Below are 24,863 nucleotides of genomic sequence, written 5' to 3'. Positions count from 1 at the left end.
ATAAATTCAATTGGAAAAAATCTATTCTAAATGGAATTACGTCTTTGCCTTGTAAATAACATATTGTCGGATTTAGTTGGCTCCTCATAATTTCCGATTAATGCGGGAATTTTGCCCTGTTTTCTCAATTTTTTCAATTCTTGGGTGGCGTAAACTTTCCCCACATCGTGAATCTCGGTGAATTTCCCAAACGCCAAAGTTGCAAAGTTTTCAATTGGTGGTCTTAGGTAGATTACTCCCTGCGTAGCTTTAGCACGCTCAAGAGCCCCAACCGATCCAACGTACGCCAATCTCAATTGGATATCTGCCATGCTTGGTACTACAGGGGCCTTAGAAAATGGATTGTACCTATTGAGGAGCTCCAAAAATCCCGACAAGGTATCGCCGTACGTCATTGGAGTTCTATCATCAACTGACCCTACGTCAACCGCAAATATTAAACTTGCTCCTTGTCGCTTCATTTCGGCACATGGTAAATTATCAACATAACCGCCATCCAACAACATATTTCCATGGTCAACAATCGGTGGCACCAATCCACATAATGACATTGATGCTCTAATAAACCTCCAAGCATAACCAGATGTGTGGAATTCCATCACCGAATTGGTAATGTTGGTAGAATTGCAAAAATACCTGATCCAGAAATCTTCAATTCTACTATCACCAAATGCCTTCCAAATACCTCTATTGAACTCATGACCCGTGGTATATGATACCAATGGGTATGTCAAATCGGATAAGGTTCTCCAAATACTGGCCAATCTCCCGGAAAATTTCTTTGCTCGACCGTAAATCGGCACAATATCGTAATCTTTAGCATATAGCCCACCAATAAACGCACCAATAGAGGTTCCACCAATAATATCGATTGGAATTCCTTCATTTTCTAAAGTTTCAATCACTCCAATATGTGATAATCCTCTAGCACCTCCTCCACCAAGCACTAGGCCAATGGCCTGACCAGATAGGATTCTTGCTAATCTAGCAAAATCATTTTTGTGAAACGCTACCGGAGTGTAATAATTCTGGCTACCATTAACATTACGGTATCTTTCAACAATGTCCTGGGTAAAAGTCTCTACTTTAGATCTCAAATTCGATAAAAACAACCCTTGGACAATATTCTCTGACAGTGAACCAATATCTCCGTTGATAGAAATACCACGGAACTGAATATGATGGTGTGCTTCAACCCATAACCTACTTTTAAGCCAGTTGTTGGTGGATCCCGGGATCACATATCTTTCAGGATGTAATAATACCAACTCAGTTCTGGCACTGGTTTTGGTCTTCAATAACAAGCGTTCGTATTCACCAACTGCAGGATTGGACGAAGCATCCGCCAATAAGAGAATACAGTCACCTTGGGAAATACAAGTTTGAGACCAATTAGAATTCACAGGGGTATCGTTGACATAAACAATCAAATCATAACGTTCTTCCAAATCTGAGAAATACCCAGATTGTTTAAGCTTGGACAACTTATCAAAAGCATGTTTCCCCAAATGGCTCAACACTGAGGCTTGATCAAGAGCAATGACCGATTTGTCCAATCTTTTGAATTCACTGATTAATTTCTCGGCAAATTCAGTGACAGGCAAACCATATTTAGTAGGTAATATGGTAATAGTCTTATAGTTCGGGAAAAATGATTTAGAATTCTTACTGATTGTTAAATCAAACAGCGGCTCATTCTGTAAAGTGACTTTTTGCGCGACAATTCTAGAAATTTTAATCATAATGGATGGATTCTTCAATGCCAAAAATTCAAATAAGTATCTTGGAATTCTTGCGGCTTCAGATTCTCTAACTGCCACCAATGAACTATGTCTTTTGGAAGCCGTTAAGACTTCAACCTCCCCGAGACTTGATCCTTGTCCAAATTCCCCCAAGGTATTGATTTGATCGTCACTGATCTTTCTGATTTCTCTAAATCGACCACTCAATACCAAATAAATACCCGTGGCCGCTCTATCTTGTTCATATAGAGCGTGACCTGCTTTGGCTTGTACCCATTCAATAGCAAAATCCATATCTAATAGCTCTTTATTCATTGTCATCACAAGCTTTTTGGCAATCGATAAATGAATAGTAAAGTATTTCTCACAAAGAGCGTTGATGGTCTCTTGAGGCAAGAACGCGACATATGAATCTTCATTGGCCCTGATGCTGACTAGAGATTTATGGCCAACTAATGAAGCAAGATATCCTGCGATACAACCAGGGCTGGCAGTATATAAATGTTTCTCAATTGTCCCGTTATAAATGGTAGACTCAATGTACAACACTTCTAGAGATCCAGAAATAACATAATATAACCCATTATTTGGATCATTCTGTTTGACTATAGTACTATCCTTCTTGAATAATAAAAACTTGATTCCATCCGCAAATTCCCCCTTGGCCTGATCGTAGTTCAAGGGAATGCCTTCCTCACTGAGCATTGGGAGAGAATTTCTTCTCAAACTATCTGTAGAGCTTCCCATTAAATTATCGTTAGAGTTTCTTCTGAAATTATCTCTATATAAAGAACCTTCTTTCATTATCGTTCTCGGAGTTTTGATACTTTGAAGTTTTGTAAGTTGGGTCAGTGATCCAGTAGGAGATCTAGCCAAATTAACCAATGAGCTGGAACTGCTATTTCTCAACATTGGACTATTAATACTCTTTTCGTCAATTCCCAAAAATTTGAATAAGTTTTCAACAACAGCAATTCTGATTGCTGTGTCTTCAGATTCTTCTTCGGCGCTGAAAGTCTTGGTTCTAAGATCCGTTAGGCTTGGATCATCAGATAATTCCATCGTCCCGATTCTGGAAATTGGGACATTCGATAATAAATCGCCTGGATGATGAATGTTCTTTGAATCCAAAAGCACATGTCTGGAAAGATTTTTGTGAGCCACTGGTCGTTTAAATGATGTAACCGATGAGGTCGTAAGAAGATCATCAAGACTGTCTTTTCTTTTCAAAAGCACACTGCAACTGGAAGTATTGGCATTGGATACAAAACTAGACACCATGCTCAAATCTTTATTGATTTCACCACTGGCGTCATCCATCAAATTATTTTTTTCGCCTTTAGGCTCGTTCTCCGAGATTTGGTCACCAAATTTTCTTATCACACTGTCGGTAAGATATTTGGGCAATTGACAATGACAATCTTCATTCAATTTTATTTCTGTATCGATTATTTCTCCAGTCATCCCCAAATAATTGTGAGCGGCTTGAAAAGTGACTCTGTAAAGTCTGGTCAAAACCACTTGAACAATGTGGGACGCTGCCCTTGGCCACTTTCTCGTCAACCTTCTAAAAGAATCGGCTGGAATTATGGCAATTGTACAATTGGAATTAGCTTGGGCGATTAAGTCTGGTAATTTATTAAGTCTCTCTTCATAAATATCATCATCTTCAACAAGTGGGTTTGATGCGCTCGGGCTTCCCTCATTTGAGTCATCAGCTAAATAATCTGGAAAGATTTCCAAAGAATTAGCAGCTTGGGATTCTGATAATGACCGATTCATTACCCTAAACACCACTTGTTCAGAGTAAGGGGAGTTGGCATTAGAGGTGTTATCGGTGAATAAAGACAAGATGCTCACTAAAGAAGATAATGGGTTCCCGGTTTTCACAAAGTTGATAAGCTGAAATTTTTCGCCATTCAAAATGTAGGTATCATTTGCATCTGTCGATTCATGAGTTACAGTTCTGTTAACATTATTACTGTCAGTACTAACTTTAGAATAAACATTGACTGAGCCTTCAACGACAATCGAAAATCCAAGAGAGCTATCAAGAGCAAATAATTCTCCAGAATCAAGGCGTTGAGTTTTCATCGATCTCGTCAACTCATGGAAAACAGCTTTATCCAAATAGCCAAAGATCTTGATTGCTGATAAAAATTCTTCCAAATATGACGAAAATCCGGACTTTGATTCTTCATCCCTTGAGTCTATGTAAGTGGTTGAAGGTTCCACCGGTTCGTACGGGTCATCATTAGAGAATTTCTCATAAAGATTCAAGTACTTGTAACGAATAAACAACCATAGGCCTCCAATTATGGTTCCAATGAAGAAAAATATTGTGCTGAAGGATATTGCGATATGGATCTTACCAGTTAACATCTGGATCAAAAATGACCATACAGAATATAGCTTGACGGCAAAGATCCAATGCGATATTGACCAGAAAAGTTGGAACATTGATAACTTATAAACAGTAGCAGGCGTCTCAGCACTAACTATGCCATTTGAAATGTTCAAGACGTCCATTTTCACGGATGACTTTCCTATTGATGGTTCATGGCTCCTGATGGCTTCCCAAATAGACAAGGGCAAAAAAAAAAAAAATCAAGAATTCTCTTACTCGCAATGTTGACATGTGCCAACTACATGGGGCAAACATGTGGATTTTTTTAGCTTCGTCGGTGACACATATATCAACCAGATAACAAAGCATCTTACAGTGAGTATAATACACAGAGCAATAATCATAACAATAGTAATAACAATAACAATAATAATAATAATAATAATAATAATACATATTCAACGATTTGCGTCTTGAGAATTGGCGCCGATCGCCCAACCTAAACCACTAACAAACAAATTCTTGATTTGTTCTTCTCCTGCAAGCAAGTTAATTCTTTTTGAGCTTGGGCTTTGACTCATTGATTGCTGTTGTTGTGGTTCACCTTCACTGTCGACTTTGAATAACTCGCTTGCAGAGGAAGCAAACGCTCTAACAAAACGGTTTTCCAAATTGGCATTGGAACCAGGAGTGCCTTGGTTTCTTGGTAACGAAATTGCATGGTGTGCTCCAATGGACTCAATTTGAGAATTTCTAGGCGAGTCAAACGCTGATATTGGTGATGAGTTGATACTATCTGGATTCAAATGAGTTCTCCGTCCGATGGTGGTATTTAAATTGATATTGGATGCATTTTTGGCGAATTGGTTTAGCAAAGTACCAGTGGATGCATTAAAATTTCTAAAAATCGAAGTGCTTTGTTGATACTGATAATTATTGAAATCATTGACAACCTGAGTGTTCAACTTCTTATGGTACTTATTGAGCAAATAGCTGGCCTGGTTCAAGATGATCTTATTCTCTACGGCACTGATGGATGTGGACGATGGCACAACTTCTAATAATTTGGAGATCAATTCAATTTGCTTAGTCAAAATATCAAGAGGAATTCGAATATTATCATCAACCTCTGACATTTCATCATCATCGAACTCAGATCCCAACCACATTGGGTCAACAAACTTGCATACTTGGAAAATAGATAGCCAAATATACCCCAAAGAATTTAATGATGAGGAAGTTTCATTGTTCAACAATTTCATCGAGTGTTCATATGCAAATTCGAAATTCAAATCAATCAAAGAGGAATTAATGCAACTGGAAATTAACTTGTCCTTCAAAGGGAATTTATGCGATGACAATTGGGTTGAAGCGCTAATGTCAATCCCATTTTGTGAGTTGTCATCAAAGAAACTTTCATACTTCTTGAAATCATCAAAGTTTTCCAACACAGTTTCCACAGATCCGGCACCATTGTTATGTTCAAAACTGGATACATCATAAATTAGGCCGATTTTATTCATACCAATGCACAAGTCAATAATTATTTTATAGATCTTGTTGACTTCAGTGTAGACTTTTGAATCCAACTCCAAAATTTTATCCATGATTAATAGTGGATTATTGATACAATAAACATCAATAGGGTTGAACTCATACCTATTATTTATCAAGAACTTGAAATTTGTAACTAATTGATTCAAAGAGATGAACAATTTCTTAAACTTCACAATTTCAAAATTCAAGTTATCACAAAGATTGAAATCTCTGGCAGTGTTTGTAATTTGATCAAGATTCAGATCAGAATTGATGAATTCTGATAGTTTCTTATTGCCGACTAAAGAAGAATCGAATTCCATAAACTTGGAATCACTGTTGCTGTCATAAATATCCAAATTATTCTTATATTTCACAAAGAAATTTAACTCATCTTCAATTTCCTTATCAAAATTTGAATCAAATATTTTCAAGAACTCCACAATCATAACCAATTCACCACTATCCAATCTGAAACTATCTGCTTTAACAAAATGGATCCAACAGTACTTCAACAAAATTTTCTTCAATGTTTCATTAGAATTAAAATTGATCAATAAGTATTTGTTGATCAAAGTAGTAAAATTGAAGCTTAACAAGAGTTCAAACAATATCTCGTTGATCTTGCTGATACAATCCACTTTTTGAATTTTTTTGAATAACACTGATTCTTGAACCAACCAGTTAAAATTTTTCAAAAAACTTTCCCAATTATTGTAACTGGTAACCTTATTACTGAAGTCATCATTAATCTTGAAATTATGAATCAATAACTTAGCAAAATTCAATTGAATATCTGATGAAGAAATGGAGATCAACAAAATCTGGGTTATTGACATTAACGACTCATTATTATTGGTGATATTGATAAGCTTGCTGATAGAATCAATTAATGACGATAAAAATTGTAAATTAGGTAAAGTGTTATTGCAAAAATGTGTCTTGATATAGCTATCATCAATAATACTATGGTCAAAATCATCTTCAAAATTAATATACTTCTTGTCATTGTGAAACTTGGAGAAATATTCGTGATTCATTATGCAGTATTGCAAAGTTTCGCTCATGATCAGCAAAGTGTTATTCGTCAATAGATTACTCGAATAAATTTTATAAACATAGTCAATTATGAATTGATTCAAGAAATTCAACACCTCATCATCTTGATCCTGAGTAACCAAATAGTTATTGAAGAAGAACTCAAAAAATTTCAAAAAAACAGTGTAATCATCAACGGAAAAGAATTCTCTCTCTATTAGCCATTCGTTGAATAAATTCCAACAGCTGTTATGTTTGGCATAAGGGACAAGTGATTTGATTAAGAAATCATTAATGTTTTCATGATTCATATGTTTTATCAAATAATCAAAATTCTTCTTTGATGACACAGATCCATGAAAGCTCAATAAATTGGGTATTTGCTCCGGAATTCCATGAGAGATATTGTAGTTTATAGTGAAATCTAATGGCGATAAAATCCCGAGTGTCCAATCGTTCAAAGGCTTATAGTTACTAGGTAGTAAAGAGAACATCTCACCATTATAAAAGACATTTTCATTATGAAAAATTGAGATTCGTAAAGTCCTTGACTTTATGAATTCGAATAGTATTTTCTGTTGGTCATTATCATTCAATTTTTCTGGTGACCATTCGTAAACCTGTGCTTCCTTATTGAGATATTCCATCAAAACTTTAGATTGGTCTGCTAACAAATGAAGGTCGTGGGTCCCTTGAAGATCCTTGTCCAGTATCAAATCATCATAATTAAAACTGCCAGAGTATTCAAAATCATCAAAAATCAATTTTTTTATAAAATGAAGTTCCCCCGGTTCTACTGAATTTGGTAATAGGATTAGAAGTAATGTCAAAACACTATATTTCGATAGAATCAGGCCATTGAAAGCGATGGAAGAGGCAGTTTGAAGAATGTAACTAACATCCCCTTTAGAAATTGACACTGCCAATGATAGAAATAGCTTATATTCCACTAATTGATCCATATCGTCTTTGCAGTTGGATCTAAAGCTGATGTAATGACGTTTGTGGTTTTTTCTGATTTTTCTACACCAACTTCAACACCCAAAACCTTTTCTTACCCGTCGCAGCGCAACCCGAAAACATACACCGTTGGTCTGGGTCAACCAAGATCATGGAAACCTCATTGCCCCTCATTATGGAAATAGATAGAAGAAAATTCTTTACATCCAAAGTCTTTATGCTACTATACCCCGGCAAGTTTATAGTTTCCTTTAGACATTCATTGCCGAATGGCTTTGGAGGGACTGTCATTATCGGCACGTGATTATGCACGTGTAGACCTTTTCACCCATATATGCCAAAGCTCAAGATAAGACCATCTCCCTTCCAAGGCACAAAAGCAAATTTAATGCAGAAAAATTAAGGCGTGATTATCATGAACTCTAGAGGACTTGGTGTTACCAAGAATCGTGACCTATTTCAAAGTGATGAGGAAACTGGGTATCTGCAGGTTGATTTGAATCAAGAGCAGGAGTACGGCAACAATCATCATAACGATTATCAATTATCTCCTCCAGACTACGTTTATCCATTTGTCTCCCAACCCAAGTCATACAATAAACTTACCACCACAATGAGCAATGATAAATATTCTGCGGCAAACAAGTATAATGACCATTATCATCTTTACCAATCATCTCAAGATGAGAGAAGTAGTAGCAATGAAGACGAGGATAGAGATTATGGGGATTCAGATACCATTTTTGCTTCGGAAATGGTGAGCAATCTATCAAACACTAAGGTCAAATCAACATTTTTACAGGATATCGTCTCCAATATCACCACAAATTTGGAATCCAGTGTTCTGGGTGATCAACTTAATCAATTTTTTAACATATTATCTAGCCAAAATGAAAGCTATGGACCTGACCAGTTGAAAGAAGCAGAGGTTTTGCAGATATTAAATAACAAAGAGAAGTTATGGCTTTCAAAGTTACAACATAACATATCAACGCATAATAAAACTATGATTAATGGTAAAGACCCTTCCAATGTTAGAACTGATATTCTAAATAACTTGAATGATTTATTGCAAATATTTCAGCTTTTCCGTGTTTACTATAGTAACAAATTTCATAAAACAAAGACAATTCTACGAAGTTTTGACAGCTGGAAATCCAAAAGAGAGGAAATTGGCGAAAAAATCCAAGAAATTGATAGGAACATTAACTATAGTGACAAACTTGAGCTATTGGAAAATGAACATAACACGATTAGCAGTGAAATAGAATCATTAGAGAATAAACTAGCAGTGCTAAAAAATAAGAGACGAATCCTACGAGAAGAGATCGATACAAGCAATAGTGTTATAGAAAGTGAAAAATCGACATATAAACATTCACTTAAGACAATAGAGAGAGCCGAAAGGCAAGCCATTGATAGGCTCATTAAGGATCATTTCGTTACATTTGATAGCACCAATAATGCTCCATCTCATGAACCGGCATTGTCTGAAAGAAATATCGTTGATAACTTGAAGCTTGCCTTTAGAAAGATTTCCTCTATCCCACAAGAAGCCATAGATAGTGCCTCATTTTTGGAAGCTATAAGAATAGAAGGCAAAAAATCGAAAAATTCAAAGAATTACTATGGCCGATGCGTACAAGATTTTGAGAAGTTAGTAAAGTTGTGGACCGATGTTTATGAGTTCCTTGCATCCAAAGAGCGGGCACTTCTTAATATTATTGGTACTAAATCATCAACAACTAAGGGCAATGAAATAATAAAGATGAAGCTTCAAAGTATTCTAGAAGAAAGTGCATCGTTATTGATGGACAAGATAAATTCTGTCGAAAGACAGACTGAGACTGTTTCGGAAATATTTCAAAAGGTTTTATTAAATGAGCTTGAAGCAATTTCAAACAGTTTAAAGCTTCTCGATCCAAATCATAAATCGTTACAGAAAATAAGTAGATATATCGAGGATGATGGTATGGACACTGAAGTTCACGCAGACTTCAACAATGATGTTGCTGACGGTATGGTTTCTTTGAATATAAATGATAATAGTATTTCGTATAAGAAGCCCATTGGTGTTGAGCGTCCTGTTACACCTGTCCTACCCCTAAAATCTTCATCCAGTTCTCCGCCTACTACAAGTTTTGTAACAACATTTGCCTCAGGGCTAGGGAAAGGAACCAATGGCACCAACTTTGGATCAAGCTTTTCATCAAAATATAAAGGTAATAACTACAGTAAGCTAGTGAAAGAAGATTGATCCGAATTTTCCTGATTACGTTTTTCTTTCTTTACCATTATTATTATTCTCAACATTACTGCTAGTATTTTGATTATTTTATTCCTTGTATTATTTTTTGAAACTTTGTATTCTATGAAAGAAATTATATGAAAACATTCTTTATTTCTTTCCTGTCCACTCAGGGTCTTCCCATCTCAATGAGCCACCACCAGCTTGATTGTTTGGGAAAATCAATGATTCTGCAATGACAACATTTTGTCTTCTTGAGACAGCGTAAACAATAGTATCAGCAATATCTTCGGCATATAGTGGTTCAGCAACATATGTAGCGTCAGCTTGTTTCTTATCACCTTTAAACCTAACGGTGCTGAATTCGGTATCAACAGCTCCTGGTTGTACTTCAATGACTCTAATCTTGGTGTTCATCAATTCCTGACGAAGGGATGTGTTGAAGGCTCTAATTGCAAATTTACTAGCACAATAAACTGATCCGCCAACGTACGGTTCTCTTCCAGCAACAGATCCCAATTGAACAATATCCCCACTATTTTTCCTTTTGAAAAAAGGCACGATATTTTGCACAACCTCGATGTTACCCATCACGTTAGTGTTGAAGACGGTATCGATATCTTCCTGTTTCATTTCCCCAACCTGTTCCTTACCAAGAGCAAGACCGGCATTGTTCACCAATACGTCAATGTCCTTGAATTCCTCTGGAATATGAGAGAAAAACTCTCTGATCGTGTTGATCTTGGACACATCGAGGAATTCTGTATGGATCTTAATGTCTGGATACTGTGAAGAAAGCTGAGATTTAAAAGAATTGAGTCTTTCAAGACGTCTGGCTGTCAAGATCAATTTGATTTTCCCTTGTGTTACATCAGCAAACTCCAAGGCAGTTGCTCTACCGATACCACTTGAGGCACCAGTGATAAGCTTTGATATTGCGGGTTAGTCATTTTTTGTTGAAGGGGGCATGGCTGAGCATATCATATCTACTGATACTCTTCTGCAATTGTTCACACATACCACAGTCTTATCGTACAAGCGAGCTGCTGCTTTTCTGAAAGACATGATAGTTCTATCTTAATATTAGGAGTCTGATAAGGAAGAATTCCTGAACGTATTTGTTTCATAAATGAAAAAAAAAAAAATTCGGTTATGCGGAGGTTTTTATATTCTAATCAATAATCCCCACGCATACGGTATATTGCAAATGATAAATTGTTACATAAATTACTAAAATCAAATACAAGAAACAAAAAGAACCACAACCGAAGAAGTGTAAAAATAAAACTGATCCAAAATCAACAAGAAGTTCCCAAATTAAAAAAACAAAAGGTCTATGAAGAAAAAATAAAGGTAATTAATTAGTTAAAATATTTGACTCTCTAGCAAGCACATTGGCTACTTTCAGTCGCCAAATTTCTATTCAAGCCTTCATTTAAATCTATATTATAATTTCCGGTGGAGTCCTGGGTTTTTTTCTGCTTACCTCCTTCCACAGTAAACATATGGCTTGGTAACAGTGTTGCAATAGAAGTTTCAAACAAATTCTTGATATTTTCGCCACTCTTCGCACTCGTCTCGATATACACAAATTTGTGCTCATCAACAAACTGGGATAGTTCTTCGTTTGAAACTGCTCTTTCTTGGCCATCTTTTTTTATTAAGTCCAACTTATTCCCCACAAGGATCATCAACAAGCTGTTACTCTTTGCATCGTCATTTGTTTGTTCTTCATCGTCACCAGACATTATTCTGATATTTGCACCATCACAATATAATTGTAATTCGCTTATCCAGTCTTTAGCCCTAGTGAAGCTTGACTTTTCCGTCAAATCGAACACAATAACCGCAACATTAGCGTTTCTGTAATACATTGGAGTTAACGACTTGTAACGTTCTTGACCTGCGGTGTCCCAAATCTCATACTTCACTTTATTGATAACCTTATTGGCATCATCACGAAATTCAAATATTCGACTAATAAAAGCTGCCCCAATGGTGGCATTCTGATACTCATCAAAAATGTTCCTTGTGAATCGCTGAATTATCGATGATTTCCCCACTGCCGATTCTCCTAGAAACACTAACTTGAAAGCCCCAAATCTTTTAGTATATTCAGACATTTCAAGAGCAAAGTGAGCAATAGTTTTTTTATTTTTATCTGAACACGATCGGTATTACGCTTTACAAAAAGTTAGCGTAGGCAAATAACCCACCACGATGACCTGGATTTTTGGTAACTTTTTTATGACAGTTAGGCCATTTACCCGGACACCCTATGGCGAAAGCCACCCTCCAGCCTGCCACTGTAGGAGCAGCAACCACGATATCTCATCAGGATCATCTCCTACATGTAATGTGATCCATTTGTATTTATTTTTTTCATATTGTGTACATTGTTTTGTGAAGAATGCCTTTCTTGTTCTCACCCACCACCCACAATAACCGTTTTACTGGGGGAGATCCCGTGCTGCGTAACCAGCATGCAAAAAAAAGTTGAAGAAAAAAAATCGGGGAAACTTTGATGGGTCGCCCAGTTACTTAAAACTGGTCTCACAAAGAAACGTCGAAATCATGCCTCCTCCTCCTCAAAGAGTTCAATATGGTCAAGAAATGTCCACCTTTGACAAGTTCAAAATGGGTGCCGTAATGGGTGGTACTGTTGGTGTCATGGTTGGTGTGGTCTTTGGTGGGTACGCCGTCTTGACCCAAGGGCCAGGTCCAAACGGTTACATGAAAACCATTGGTCAATATATCGGTGGTTCTGCCGCCACTTTTGGTTTGTTTATGTCTATTGGTTCCGTCATTAGATCTGAAGAGCAACACAAGTTCAATCCATACATTTACAAGAATGAATGCAGAAGATTGCAGAGAGAACAATTCTTCAGCAACTACAAGCAATAAGAGTCTGTGAATTTCGTGGTTTGAGGTGAGCTCTGTGAAGCAACAATCATTGTTATGTGGTATTTCATGATCCCCAGTCTGATTTGAAAGTCATGGCATCTAATGTCGGAACTTTTTCATGGTAATGAGTCAATATTTGTAAATAGATTATAATGGATGAGACCTCTTCATGAGGTGTATTATTATCAAAAACAGAATGTGTTGTACCGATATTTTGGATTATGTTATAATTGGTTCATTTCTTGCAATAGGACTACACATTTCTAGAAGAAGCATGTAGGCATTACTTATACAATAAATACCCAGGCTTAGCTTAAAGCCGAAAAAAAAAAGGTATCTGTGAATCATCATATATATATAGGCAATTAAACCATTCGATTCTTGGTAAATATTGAATAACTATTTGAAGAGAAATTTGATGTATACTGCAAGAAGTTCTGTTTACAAAAAAAAAAAGAGGATAAAAAAAAAAATCTATATTTTTCAAGGATTTCTATGGTCAAAAAAAAATTCTAAGTCAAAAAAAAAAGATAGTAAGTAGCAAAAAAAAAACGGAGATCTAGAAAAAATTGGGGGAAAGAGAACTGAAGGGAATTAAAACAATAATCAATATCGTTTCAACAATAGCAAAAACAGTGAGCTGAAGCATTTTAGCTGGTTGTTCAGGAGGCATTAGGATCGTTACCGTTCATACCCCAGTATGGTTCAACACCACTACTCTTCCACTTTTCATTCCACATGGAGAACAAAGTCACTTGGTCTTTAATGGAGCTGGATTTAATAGAGTTAAGACAAGATGATTGAGAAGAACTGCTAGCTCTACCAGAGTCACCAGCAGTTGGCCAGCCAGTTTCGGTAATCAAGATATTCTTACCTGGGCAGACACTCTTCAATTTAGTAATTTGGGTTTGCAACCAGGTTCCACAATCACCGGCACTGGTACTGTCATCAAAGTAAGGATGAGCATTAGCTGCAACAAAGTCCCCATTACACAAATCTTTGTTATTCCAGATAGTTGAGTAGACATCAACGGCAGCGACTGGGACTTTATTACTGATGGCACTCTTGACACTTGAGACGTATCCAGCCATTTGACTAGCAGTGTAGGTCCCATCATTCACATCTTCATTACCAACGGTGATAGCGAAGATATCGCCCCAGGTTCCTCTGGCAGAAACAGCTGACTTAATGGTGTTAACACCATCAGACCATTTATCAGGATAAAAGATCCCGACCAAGATCTTTTGATTTGAAGCTTTAGTTGCCATGGCAATGCTAACTATATCACAGTCGGTATCGTAAAGTCTAATGACACTGTAAGAACTCATAGCCCTGATACTGGCTTCTAGCTCACTTTTGGATTTACAACCACCACTATCTTTGTATTGAGAAAACGCAACAGCACTATTGGAGCCAAATGAGCTAGTGGAATCAGAAGAGGAACCGGAACTGGAACTGGAACTGGATGCAGTATTGGAGGACTTGGAAGTGGTGGCAGCCACATTCTTTTGCTGAGCAGCCACGGTTGCAACTGCGGCATGAGTGGTGGCAGCAGCAGCAACAGCAGCTTTAGTAGTTGCTGGAAGGTTGTATTGCACAGTGGCCCAGTTAACATTATAGTTAACGGTGGCCCAATCAATTGGTGCAGCGCTGACAAAAGCCAGGCAGAAGGCAAAAGCAGTGAGTATTGAGGTTGGAAGCATCCTTTTGTGTAATGTATATATATTATTAGATTGATGTATTGATACTGTTACGATATAGAAAAAACATTGTGGGAGAATTAAGGAAGGAACGGTGGTATTTATAACGATTTTTCAATTAGCGTTGGAGTATCCCAGGACCCGTGGACTATGAGGCAGTTTTAGTGTCGATGTTCAGGTACTGGAAACTGGGTTATGCACGATTACAGCGTGTTGTAGTCACGTGTCAACAGTGATAACTGCTGGTACAACTCATCCTTAATGGCGCACCATAGCTGTTATTTTCAATAAAATTGCACTATAGGATTAACCTGGTTTGATTAGCTGGTACCAAGTATAGAGATTTAAAATTTCTTGTAGCATCTGCGAGATTTGATATTATATTGTTTCTGTGTGAATGCTAAGAGCACTACAAATGTGTATCCGTGGGTTCTGTGGTCCCTGCGTTGGCAGACTTTTGCAACGCAAAATGTAAATCCTGAGACAGTCTAAAATTCTTTGGGTGTAGGATCAACGTAACAGGAATTGACTGACTACCCAGTTTTAGTAATTCCAAAAGCATGTTACCTGAAAATAATGCATACATAAAACAAATAGAAGAAGGAATGTTTCTGGTACCCATAGTACGTGTTATTAATGCGTCAACTCTTGGATATTAGAAATATTAGACCCTATATTACGTACTTAAAAACCACATATGGTTGTTACGTTTTTACTATCATTTTTTAGATGTTTATTATTGTAAGTCTGCCGGTATTATTATAGTCTCTAAAATGGCTCGACGGCTAATGACTCGTAACCACAAATACTTCCACTACTTTTGTAGCTTTTGACGACTAATAGTTATCACTATCATGTATATAGAATCATCAAGACCCACAAACAAATTCCTGTTTATATATTATTAAACGTTTACATTTACTTTATATTTATTATTATCATCACATTAATATCTATAAACCGACATTTAGTTGTACGTCCAATCCAATCATGAATCCTGAAACTCTTTCCACCTCCAACGAAGCCATCACCGAGCCAGCTCCAATTGCAACTCACCAAAAAGTCAACTTCGCCAGCGACCCTCCTGTAACTGAGCCAGTTCAACAATTATCTGTCTCATGAAAAAATAATCAGAAATAGAATTTATACCGATATGTGTTTACTTATCATCTATCAAATTGGGTTGATTTATATTTGCATACGTGTCCCTTCTTTATTCTATCTTGATATCTTTTTCATTCTTCGTAGTTTTCACTTCTTTTCATCTTCACTTTCATTGCACAGTTTCATCTATGGAAAGGTATCCGATATTTGATAGGAATCTAATGGAAGAGTTATTTATAATAAAAAACACTTACGAAAAGGTCTCATACACCTTTTGTCACCTCCTACATTTAGTTTTTGATTTTTAATAAAGAAGACTTTGATGGAGCAATTACTGAGAAAGCTGAAAATGGTTCACCAGTGACAGTTGACTATTTGTTGCGGAAAGGGTTGTAGACTGGATTAAATTCTGTTGAAAGTTTCTCTGTACATTTTCAATAGTATGGCAAAATGTTTGCTAAGCTCTAATCTTCATTTTAAATATCTAAAACCATAAAATTTTATATTTGTAAAATTATATGGATTATATTATTCTAGAAAGAAAGGAATCTCTTTACACTTTTTTCCTTTTTATATTATATACAAGGTAGAGAACCAAAAAAGTGGGGGTTCTTTAAAAGAAATTGACAGGACTGGATGATTTTCAAACCTAAAAAGAGGGATATAGGGTATATTCTGTAGATTAATTAGCCAACAGATGATGACAACTAATAAGTATCCTAAAAAGAATCAAAAATTCAGAAATCACGGCTCACTAGCCCCACACATACCACACATCGCGCGCGCGTGGTTAGACGCGATGTGCTAAATCATAAAAACAAAGCAAATTGCTTGTGATTTTGAAGATTAATACAACAAGAAACCCCAATTACATTGGCAACCAATCATCGCATATGTTAAGAATATGAGAATTGCAAAATTGCCATGGCTTTGTCATGAAGGTAAGACCTGAAATAAGTTTGTCATGATGAAATGTCCTTCACTAACATTGTTTTGCAGAGCAGAAAAAAAAGTTCGAAATATATTCGCTAACCGTTAATTCTGATGGTTCTCGTTTGGCATCAGGCGGTTTGGGTAAGTGAATTAGATCATATTGTTATCATTATACCTATATGGACTTTGAGAAAAAAAAATTCTAACTTAGAAACTTAGATGGTCATGTTAAAATATGGTCCACTGACACAATCAATAAGTTTCGTGACATTGACCAAAATTCCGACGATTTACCAGATAAATCTATTTGCAGGCCATCCTTTAGCGTGGCTAGGCATACAGGGGCAGTAACGACCGTGAAGTTCTCTCCTTCTGGAAGGTTTTTGGCCAGTGGATCTGATGATCGAGTGGTTCTAATTTGGGAAAAAGATGAAGACCGCCCAATCTCAACTTTTGGAGGAGCTGATGAACTTGAACATTGGACGGTGCGTAAAAGATTAGTGGCTCATGATAATGATGTACAAGACATTGCATGGGCTCCTGACTCGAGTATCTTGGTCACAGTAGGGCTTGACCGTTCAATTATCGTGTGGAATGGCTCGACTTTTGAACGGATTAAAAGATTCGATATTCACAACTCTCATGTCAAGGGTGTGGTGTTTGATCCTGCCAATAAATATTTTGCCACCGCATCAGATGATAGATCTGTGATAGTGTTCAGATATCATAAAGGAACAGCGTCCAACGAAATGACATTTACCATTGAAGCGCAAATTACAAAACCTTTCAAAGGGTCTCCGTTGACAAGTTACTTTAGAAGACTTTCATGGTCTCCTGATGGTCAGCATATTGCAGTTCCTAATGCTACCAATGGCCCAGTGACTTCTGTGGCAATAGTAAATCGTGGGGATTGGAATAGCGAAGTTAGTTTGATTGGTCATAGCGCTCCCTGTGAAGTTACGAGTTTTTCCCCAAGATTATATAAATTACCAAATAATTCGACTAGTAATGAAAACAAGCTGAATTTGAAAAAGAACGAAAAGTTATGTTCTGTGGTAGCTACTGCTGGCCAAGATAAAGTTCTCGCTATTTGGGAGACCTCTGCTAATACACCGATCTTAGTGGCAAATGATATCTGCACCAAAACAATAAGTGACTTGGTGTGGACCCCTGATGGCAGAACATTGTTTATAAGTTCATTAGATGGAACAATCACTTCCCTATTTTTTGATGCTGATGAATTGGGTATTGAAATTCCAACAGAGGAAAATGATTCATACCTTTATCGATATGGTGGTGACAGAGAAACGATAATCTTTCCGGAAAGTGTTGATCAATTAAAGTTGGAGGAACGAGCTGGAGTAACCAAGAAGTCACAATTAGAGAATAAAATGGAATCATTGATGCAAAATCGTGAAGAGAATGAACCGCAGAAGATAGCCCCGATCGTTGCTAGTAAATCGATCCAACCTGAGCCTTCTAAAATAACGAAACCAGTAACCATTCTCAAACCGAAGAAGAAGTTTAAGCAAGTAGTACAAATAACGAAAAGTGGTAAGAAAAGGATTGCCCCAACTTTAATGACAACCAGTGCACCAATGTCAACAACAAAAACTCTTGTTTCCCAAAGCACGAGTTCCAAGCTCTCAAAACAAATTAACGATGCTAAGAAAAACTTACTTTCGACGGGATTTTATAAAATTCCTAGAAATGGCGTTGCAACGTTGGTTAGTGGTGTAAGGGACAGAAATATAGAAATCCATGATACTGAAAGGAGTACTGATGGTAACAATGGGGTTACAGGTGGTAATGACACAAATACTGCTAGTAACATTAGTGGCTCAGGGATCATTAATGCTGACAAGATCAAAATTTCTCGTTCTGGTAAGAGTGCTGAAGCAAAGAAGTCAAAAAAAATGACGGGAAAAGAGAGAAGAGAAATTGATTATCCTTCTTTCTTGAACAACATGATCAATGGTTCTATTCAGGAAATGGCGTCTATAAATCATGAATCGAATAATCCCCGAAACCACAGCACTCTTGTGGTTTTATCGGGGATTTATAATTATACGGGGGATTCTGAATCAAAATTTACCCTTCATATTCAAAACAATTACGAGTTTGATGATACAGATGATGTGAGCAACGACTTTGAGAATTTGCCTACCAGAATTGTTTGTACTAGTGATAGAAAGCACAAAATGTTTGAAAATTTTTTGCCTTTCCCAGTTGTTAATTCTCTTGGGATTGAAGAATGCCGTATGTGGGTGCTAACTACAGAAAATGGATCGATTTTCTTCCTTTCGTTTTATGGGAGAATGGCGTACCCGAGAATTGACCTTGGATCTAACGTTTGTGTGCTTCGGAATTACAAGAATTATTTGTTATGCATTACTGCCAATGGTTTGATGTACATGTGGAATCTTGAAACGTTCACCAAAATCTGCGACAAAGTATCTTTAGCCCCTATTATCAACAAGACAAGAACTTGTATTGATAAAAAACCAACTGATGACCAGGGCGATGAATTTAATTTCAACAGAAGTGTGGTTACTTGCGAATTGAACGCAAAGGGGACTCCAATAATATTGACAACTGACGGGAAAAAGATTGGTTGGTCTAAAAAGATGTGGTGCTGGATGGACTTGGAGGAATTTGGCATAGATGAATTGGGTGAAGCATCTATATGATGTGCTCAACGCCTGTTGATAGGCAAGTTATGTAATATAGATTTTCTTTTCTTTGCCAGCTTTTTTAGGAAAAGCATGGGTTTTGTATTAATATATTAGCATTGTGATGTCGACAATGTCATATGATTCTTGATTATATTTTTAACTGTATGCAACAACCAAAGCATAGTCGCATGTAACAACAGACAACCTTCAAACTATCAAAAGTTCCTTGTACAAGGGGACTTTTACTTATCGATAAAATTTATTGCTTCAGTCACTCTCTCTCAGTTCAGTTTACCGTCTTATTCTTTTTATACAACATTAACACCTGTATGGCGGAGATATTTATATAACTTGCACGTGATTTTTCAAAGCTAGGCGCGTTACAAAAAAAAAAATAGGAGTAGCTGGCCAATTCTGCCTGCGTGCGAGTCTAAAAAGTGCCTTTTGGTGTTCTTTTGAACAAAAAAACAAAAACAATTGTAAAACCTCGGTTGATACGATTTGCCTGGTTTGCAACAAGAGAAAGTACAGTCCTTATTAAGTTTTGATTGGGATATATTTTGTGAACCATGAGGTATGTTTGATACAAATGATGCAACCAAAAAAGGTACTTGCTGATCATGGATGAATCCCTATTAATTAGACAATCAGTTAAAACACACCAGCCAAGGCAACAACTGAAAAAAATAAAGCAAAGAAAAAGAAGAAGAAAATAAGATGATTGAAGTAACAGAATACTAACTGAGCAATAAAACAGTGGAAGATTTGTTCGTGCTTCTAAATATAGACATGTTTTTGGCCAACCTGCCAAACGTGAGCTTTCTTACGATAATCTCAAGATAAGTAAGAACGCATGGGATTCTAACTTGATCAAGGCTAACTCCAAGTTCTTATCTGTCAACTGGGATGCATCTGGTGGTGGTGCATTTGCTGTTATTCCATTGAATGAGGTTGGTAAATGCCCTGACGTAGTTCCTCTTTTCAGAGGCCACACCAGCACAGTTTTGGACACCGATTTCAACCCATTCAATGAAAGAATGATTGCCTCATCTTCGGACGACGGTAAGATTGGTATATGGGAGATCCCTGAAGACTATAGTTTCTTCAATTATACCAATTCTGAAGGAGAAGCCAAAGACATCAAACCACTTAAAAAATTGTCTGGACATTTGCGGAAGGTCGGACACCTTAAATTCCACCCGTTAGCCGAAAACATTCTTGTTAGTTCTTCAAATGATTATTCCGTCAAAGTTTGGAACATTCAAACTGGAAAACCAATTTTGACCTTACAACACAAAGACTTGGTCACTTCGTTTGCCTTCAGTTACGATGGGAACAAACTTGCCACCACCTCAAGAGATAAGAAGATTAGAGTATGGGATTTAAGAACCGGGGAAATGTTGCAAGAAGGCGCTGGCCATTCTGGGGCTAAGAATGCAAGATGTGTCTGGTTAGGTACTGCCAACAGAATTGCCACCACCGGTTTCTCAAGATTGTCGGACCGTCAAATTGGTATCTGGAATTCTGATGATATTGGAGCCGGTCCTATCAATGGTTTCATCAACATCGACTCGTCCGCTGGTATCTTAATGCCATTCTTCGATGACTGTACCAATATGTTGTATTTGGCCGGTAAAGGTGATGGTAACATCCGTTACTATGAATTCACTCCAAAGGACGACGAGTTGTACGATATTTCTGAATTCCAATCAGTCGAGCCTCAAAGAGGTTTTGCAATTGCTCCAAAAAGAGCAGTGAACGTGAAAGAAAATGAAATCCTTAAAGCTTTCAAGACCGTCAAGGACACCACTATTGAACCAATTTCATTTATTGTCCCAAGAAGAGCAGAAATGTTCCAATTTGACTTATATCCAGACGCCCCTGCCGCTCAACCTGCGTTGACTACCGAAGAATGGGTTGCTGGCAAAAAAGTTTCTGGTCCTGTGGTTTTCAATATGGAATCTTTGTACGATGAGGATGTTGATGCCTTCTACACTAAATCTGACGGCAAACCTACCGAGGTGATCAGCTCCCCAGAACCAAAATCTCCAGTCTTTGAAGAGAAACCTGAACCGGTGAAGGAAGAACCAAAATCACCAGTAAATGTCGCTGCCGCCGCTTCTCCTAAGTTGTACCAAAAACCAAAAAGCTCAATTGATGCCTTATTGGAAAAGAATGAAGTCAGTGATTTGTTGAAGAAGTCCGAAAAGTTGGACAATCACAACAATGTTGAAAACCCAAGTGATAACGAAGATGATGGTGAATTTGCATCACAGTATAAGGCAGATTCAAAACCAGCCATCTCATCTGTCCCAAAGCCTGCCCCAGTATCAAGTATTCCAAAGCCTGCTGCCCCAGTTGAACCAAAATCTGTTAAAAAGGAAGAACCAAAAATAGAGGCAGCTGTAATTAAGGAAGAACCAAAGGCTGAACCAAAAGTTGAAAAAAAGACTGAAAAAAAGACTGAAGAAGAAGCTGTTAAAGCTGGTAAACCTGCAACAAGCACCCCTGCTACTAAAGGAGGAGCCACCTTGAAAGCCACAGTTGAAAAATTGGCCACTTTGGTTGATAAATTGGAAAGCCACATTAGCGATTTGCAAGCAGCAAACTCTGCAAAGGATGTCAAATTGGAGCAATTGGAAGAGAAAATTAACCAATTATTGAAGAAATGAGATCGCTATCCGTTAATTTTTTTTATTATTATTCATTTGGTGTAATTAACGTTTATGATGAACGATTTTAGGTTGTACATGAAGTCAAAACGATTAGGTTTTCTTATTATTTTTTTTTTTTTTTCTTTTGTTTCCTCTCTGTTGGTCTCTTTTCGCTTGTTAATTTATTGAGCTATAAGGCTTTTGTTTGAATTTCACAAAGCTCCAAACGTTTTCCTCTTCTCTTTTTTTTTGTCTCAATAGTATCCATGAATATATGATGTTTTATAGTTCCTGATATTGAATGTCGTGTAAGACTACAATTAGCTCTTAGAGAAATTTTTTTTATCATTAAATATGAGCCCCATCAATGCATTGTATTAAAAAAACTGATAATAGTTAGAAAAAGATAAAATAGCGTAAAGAGAAAGATTAGCAAGCAAAAGATAAAGTACCATCGACCAAAATAGCAAAATGCAAATGTAAAGTGGAAAAGGTTCATGACTGAAAAACAAAATTAATAAAAAAAAATATATATATATAATACACACAAAACACTTCTTCTTTGAATTTTCTTTTCTTTATTTAGCCCCAGCTTTCACAACAAAAAAAAAAGACAAAAATTGGAACAGTGTTTGCCATCATGGCCGCATTCTTATTAAATATACTATGATCCCGAGTTATTAGTTGTCGGCAACTCTGATTTAGAAGAAGAAATTTGAATAAGGGGTATCTTTGAAATAATCTTAGCCTTAGGATTATTTTTATTGTTATGGGCATTAGAATTACTTTGATTCAATTCGCTGAGAGGTCGCTTTGCGGTAACTTGTTTTTTGGCCCCTGAAGACGGTTTCAGAATATGAAAATTCTCTTTATTAATAAAAGAGTTTGTAGAAGCGGATCTTTTGTGAAGTCCGGTTTTCTTTTTTATAGGTTTTCTTTGATATACCAGATCATTAGTGAATGATTCGATAGATTTAATATCGGCAAATATAAATTGCATCTTAGTATTACCAATATTGGAAACAGACGGATCAATCTTATTATCAGTGACAGAAACGGTTTTCAAAGTCCTGGTAGTAAATGATGAAATCTCTTGCGTTTTAGAATTCACTGGTTGTTGAAGCTGAGTTTGTAACATTTGACCTTCTATATTTGGGGCTGGATCTTTGGAAATTGTCGGTTTATGTTCACCAAAAACTCCCATTGTGGGCATTGACATAACGCCGCTTAATAATATATTTCTATTATCAGCTTTTTTGTTTAATGGGGTAGGGCTTGTCAAAAAGTCACGTTTCAACAACACAGCATCCATCTTTTTCACACTTGATGCCAAGATAGTGGATGGTGAATCATTATCATCCTTTTTCACCTGTTTTGACGGTGTTTCAAAAATATTAGTGATCAAATCTTGGTTACCATCAATGAAGTTTGCTTGAGGTGGAGGTAAACATTGGAAAGAATTAGTATTCATATTTACAAGAGGTGGACCAATAGGTTGAAGGCCAGCAACAATATGAGGAAGTTGATGAGTATCAATATGATGTAGATGCGGGGCATTTGAACTTGGATTAGTAAAATATGGAGGAGGTATTGGATAATGAAGTGCTTGAGAGGCCATTTTCGAAGACCCAATGTTTAATGCCAGATGCTGACTTATGATTTCTTTGTGATCTGACAACTTCTGCTTCCCTTCATCATCCGCAATGGATGATAGTCGAATAGAGGAAGTGCTGGTTTCTTTGGTGTTAATACTAACATTATTGTGGTCATCATCCATTTCTCTATCAGTTTCATCATCAGTTTGTTCATCATCGGTAGCATCATTATCAATTTTCACTAGCTTCAAACCACCAGGAGCACCATTAGAGGAACTTGGGGTTTGGAAGTTGCCGTGCAAAGGACTGGTGTAAAAACCTTTCATTCCATCAATTTTCTTCCTTAAACTCTTTGGTGTTTTGAAATTCATCAACACTTGTCCAATTTCGTCCATTTCCTTGCTGTCGCCAAACCGAACTCTAGAGTTTCTGAATGGGGTTCTGCTGGGCGATTCCATCATCGATAACCTTGTAACTTTTCTTTTTGTACTGTGCGAGCCACCAGCAATATTTTTGTTGAATGGTGAAAAATTCAATTCGTTCAAGATTTCAGTGTCTGTATCCAAAGTCAAAGACTCTTTTCCTTTCTCTTTTCCTCCATTTATTGCTTGTGGATGTTTTTGTGCCTTCGGAGTAGACCTACCGAAACTTCGGAGAATAGATCCTTGATTAGAAAAACCAAACTCTCCAAAGAACTCTTTTTGTGATGGAGTATCAGTGATGAAGTCACTCATACGAATAGACTTCCCCGTATGTGGCGTAGCAATATTGGAGGCCACTACCCTTTCTGCAAATTTTCTCTCCATGGGCGTTGATTTAGAGGCATATTTGGAAGGTGACGAAGAAAGATTGAAAAGAAACTCATTAGAAACACCATTGGAGCTTTTTTTTGTTGATCTCTTGATAGTGGAATTAAAATTCAGGAAACGTCGGTTTATTGAAGACCTATTAGAATATGGCGAGTTACTCAACATCATCAAATCACTGCTTGCAAAATTACCATTGTAATTGAAGAATTTATTTGTGAATGGAGTACTACTCATGGAAATCATATTACTATGGCCATTAGGATCTTCTAGATAATCATTTTCAGAATTTTCCAGTTTTTCTGAGGCTTTAGAAACGGGACGTGATCGTTTGCGATCATTTGTTTCATAGTTATTAGCTTCTTTGTCCAAATTCTTGAAGATATCAGAGTCCAAAACGTCAGCCATGGAATTATCCTCTGGTGAATTGGATTCTGTCATTATTCTTATTTTTTCCCTTGGTCTTCAACCCTTTGATATTACTATTGATGGTGCTTTTTATGCTGCTTTCTGCTCTTGTGCTTCGAGGTATATCGAGCTTTCTCGGACAACAGGGAATCTCCAGTTTTCTTCAATGACTTGGGACTCTATGAATATCCGTCAATGCTGTATTTGCCTCCA

General features: G+C 36.9%; 10 protein-coding genes across 10 annotated transcripts; 4 read left to right on the top strand and 6 right to left on the bottom strand. All coding sequences in view use genetic code 12, as the record gives it.

Annotated features, from left to right (window-relative positions):
- Positions 1 to 26: 26 nt before the first annotated feature.
- On the bottom strand, positions 27 to 4,271 carry NTE1 (lysophospholipase; the record flags this gene model as incomplete). The annotated part of the gene is made up of 1 exon (XM_064997443.1): positions 27 to 4,271. One exon carries the CDS (start codon positions 4,269 to 4,271, stop codon positions 27 to 29), a length of 4,245 nt encoding a protein of 1,414 aa, XP_064853515.1.
- Positions 4,272 to 4,547: 276 nt separating this feature from the next.
- Positions 4,548 to 7,625, bottom strand: DASC09_038430 (uncharacterized protein; the record flags this gene model as incomplete). Its single annotated transcript, XM_064997442.1, has 1 exon — positions 4,548 to 7,625. The coding sequence occupies one exon, from the start codon at positions 7,623 to 7,625 to the stop codon at positions 4,548 to 4,550; it is 3,078 nt and encodes a 1,025-aa protein (XP_064853514.1).
- A 413-nt stretch (positions 7,626 to 8,038) lies between these two features.
- Positions 8,039 to 9,880, top strand: DASC09_038420 (uncharacterized protein; the record flags this gene model as incomplete). Its single annotated transcript, XM_064997441.1, has 1 exon — positions 8,039 to 9,880. The coding sequence occupies one exon, from the start codon at positions 8,039 to 8,041 to the stop codon at positions 9,878 to 9,880; it is 1,842 nt and encodes a 613-aa protein (XP_064853513.1).
- A 141-nt stretch (positions 9,881 to 10,021) lies between these two features.
- Positions 10,022 to 10,936, bottom strand: DASC09_038410 (uncharacterized protein; the record flags this gene model as incomplete). Its single annotated transcript, XM_064997440.1, has 2 exons — positions 10,022 to 10,798; positions 10,892 to 10,936. The coding sequence occupies 2 exons, from the start codon at positions 10,934 to 10,936 to the stop codon at positions 10,022 to 10,024; spliced, it is 822 nt and encodes a 273-aa protein (XP_064853512.1).
- Positions 10,937 to 11,253: 317 nt separating this feature from the next.
- On the bottom strand, positions 11,254 to 11,994 carry DASC09_038400 (Rab family GTPase; the record flags this gene model as incomplete). The annotated part of the gene is made up of 1 exon (XM_064997439.1): positions 11,254 to 11,994. One exon carries the CDS (start codon positions 11,992 to 11,994, stop codon positions 11,254 to 11,256), a length of 741 nt encoding a protein of 246 aa, XP_064853511.1.
- A 451-nt stretch (positions 11,995 to 12,445) lies between these two features.
- On the top strand, positions 12,446 to 12,775 carry MGR2 (Mgr2p; the record flags this gene model as incomplete). The annotated part of the gene is made up of 1 exon (XM_064997438.1): positions 12,446 to 12,775. One exon carries the CDS (start codon positions 12,446 to 12,448, stop codon positions 12,773 to 12,775), a length of 330 nt encoding a protein of 109 aa, XP_064853510.1.
- A 662-nt stretch (positions 12,776 to 13,437) lies between these two features.
- On the bottom strand, positions 13,438 to 14,478 carry DASC09_038380 (uncharacterized protein; the record flags this gene model as incomplete). The annotated part of the gene is made up of 1 exon (XM_064997437.1): positions 13,438 to 14,478. The coding sequence occupies one exon, from the start codon at positions 14,476 to 14,478 to the stop codon at positions 13,438 to 13,440; it is 1,041 nt and encodes a 346-aa protein (XP_064853509.1).
- A 2,005-nt stretch (positions 14,479 to 16,483) lies between these two features.
- On the top strand, positions 16,484 to 19,202 carry HIR1 (Hir1p; the record flags this gene model as incomplete). The annotated part of the gene is made up of 3 exons (XM_064997436.1): positions 16,484 to 16,520; positions 16,579 to 16,653; positions 16,732 to 19,202. The coding sequence occupies 3 exons, from the start codon at positions 16,484 to 16,486 to the stop codon at positions 19,200 to 19,202; spliced, it is 2,583 nt and encodes an 860-aa protein (XP_064853508.1).
- A 554-nt stretch (positions 19,203 to 19,756) lies between these two features.
- On the top strand, positions 19,757 to 21,859 carry CRN1 (coronin; the record flags this gene model as incomplete). Its single annotated transcript, XM_064997435.1, has 2 exons — positions 19,757 to 19,761; positions 19,945 to 21,859. 2 exons carry the CDS (start codon positions 19,757 to 19,759, stop codon positions 21,857 to 21,859), a joined length of 1,920 nt encoding a protein of 639 aa, XP_064853507.1.
- A 646-nt stretch (positions 21,860 to 22,505) lies between these two features.
- DASC09_038350 (uncharacterized protein) lies at positions 22,506 to 24,683 on the bottom strand (the record flags this gene model as incomplete). Its single annotated transcript, XM_064997434.1, has 1 exon — positions 22,506 to 24,683. One exon carries the CDS (start codon positions 24,681 to 24,683, stop codon positions 22,506 to 22,508), a length of 2,178 nt encoding a protein of 725 aa, XP_064853506.1.
- Between the last annotated feature and the right edge of the window lie 180 nt (positions 24,684 to 24,863).

This window comes from Saccharomycopsis crataegensis (genome assembly GCF_037102585.1).
Source record: "Saccharomycopsis crataegensis DNA, jcf7180000000084, whole genome shotgun sequence".
In the NCBI taxonomy this organism is placed as follows: domain Eukaryota; kingdom Fungi; phylum Ascomycota; class Saccharomycetes; order Ascoideales; family Saccharomycopsidaceae; genus Saccharomycopsis; species Saccharomycopsis crataegensis.
This window is presented reverse-complemented; position numbering and strand designations above follow the sequence as displayed.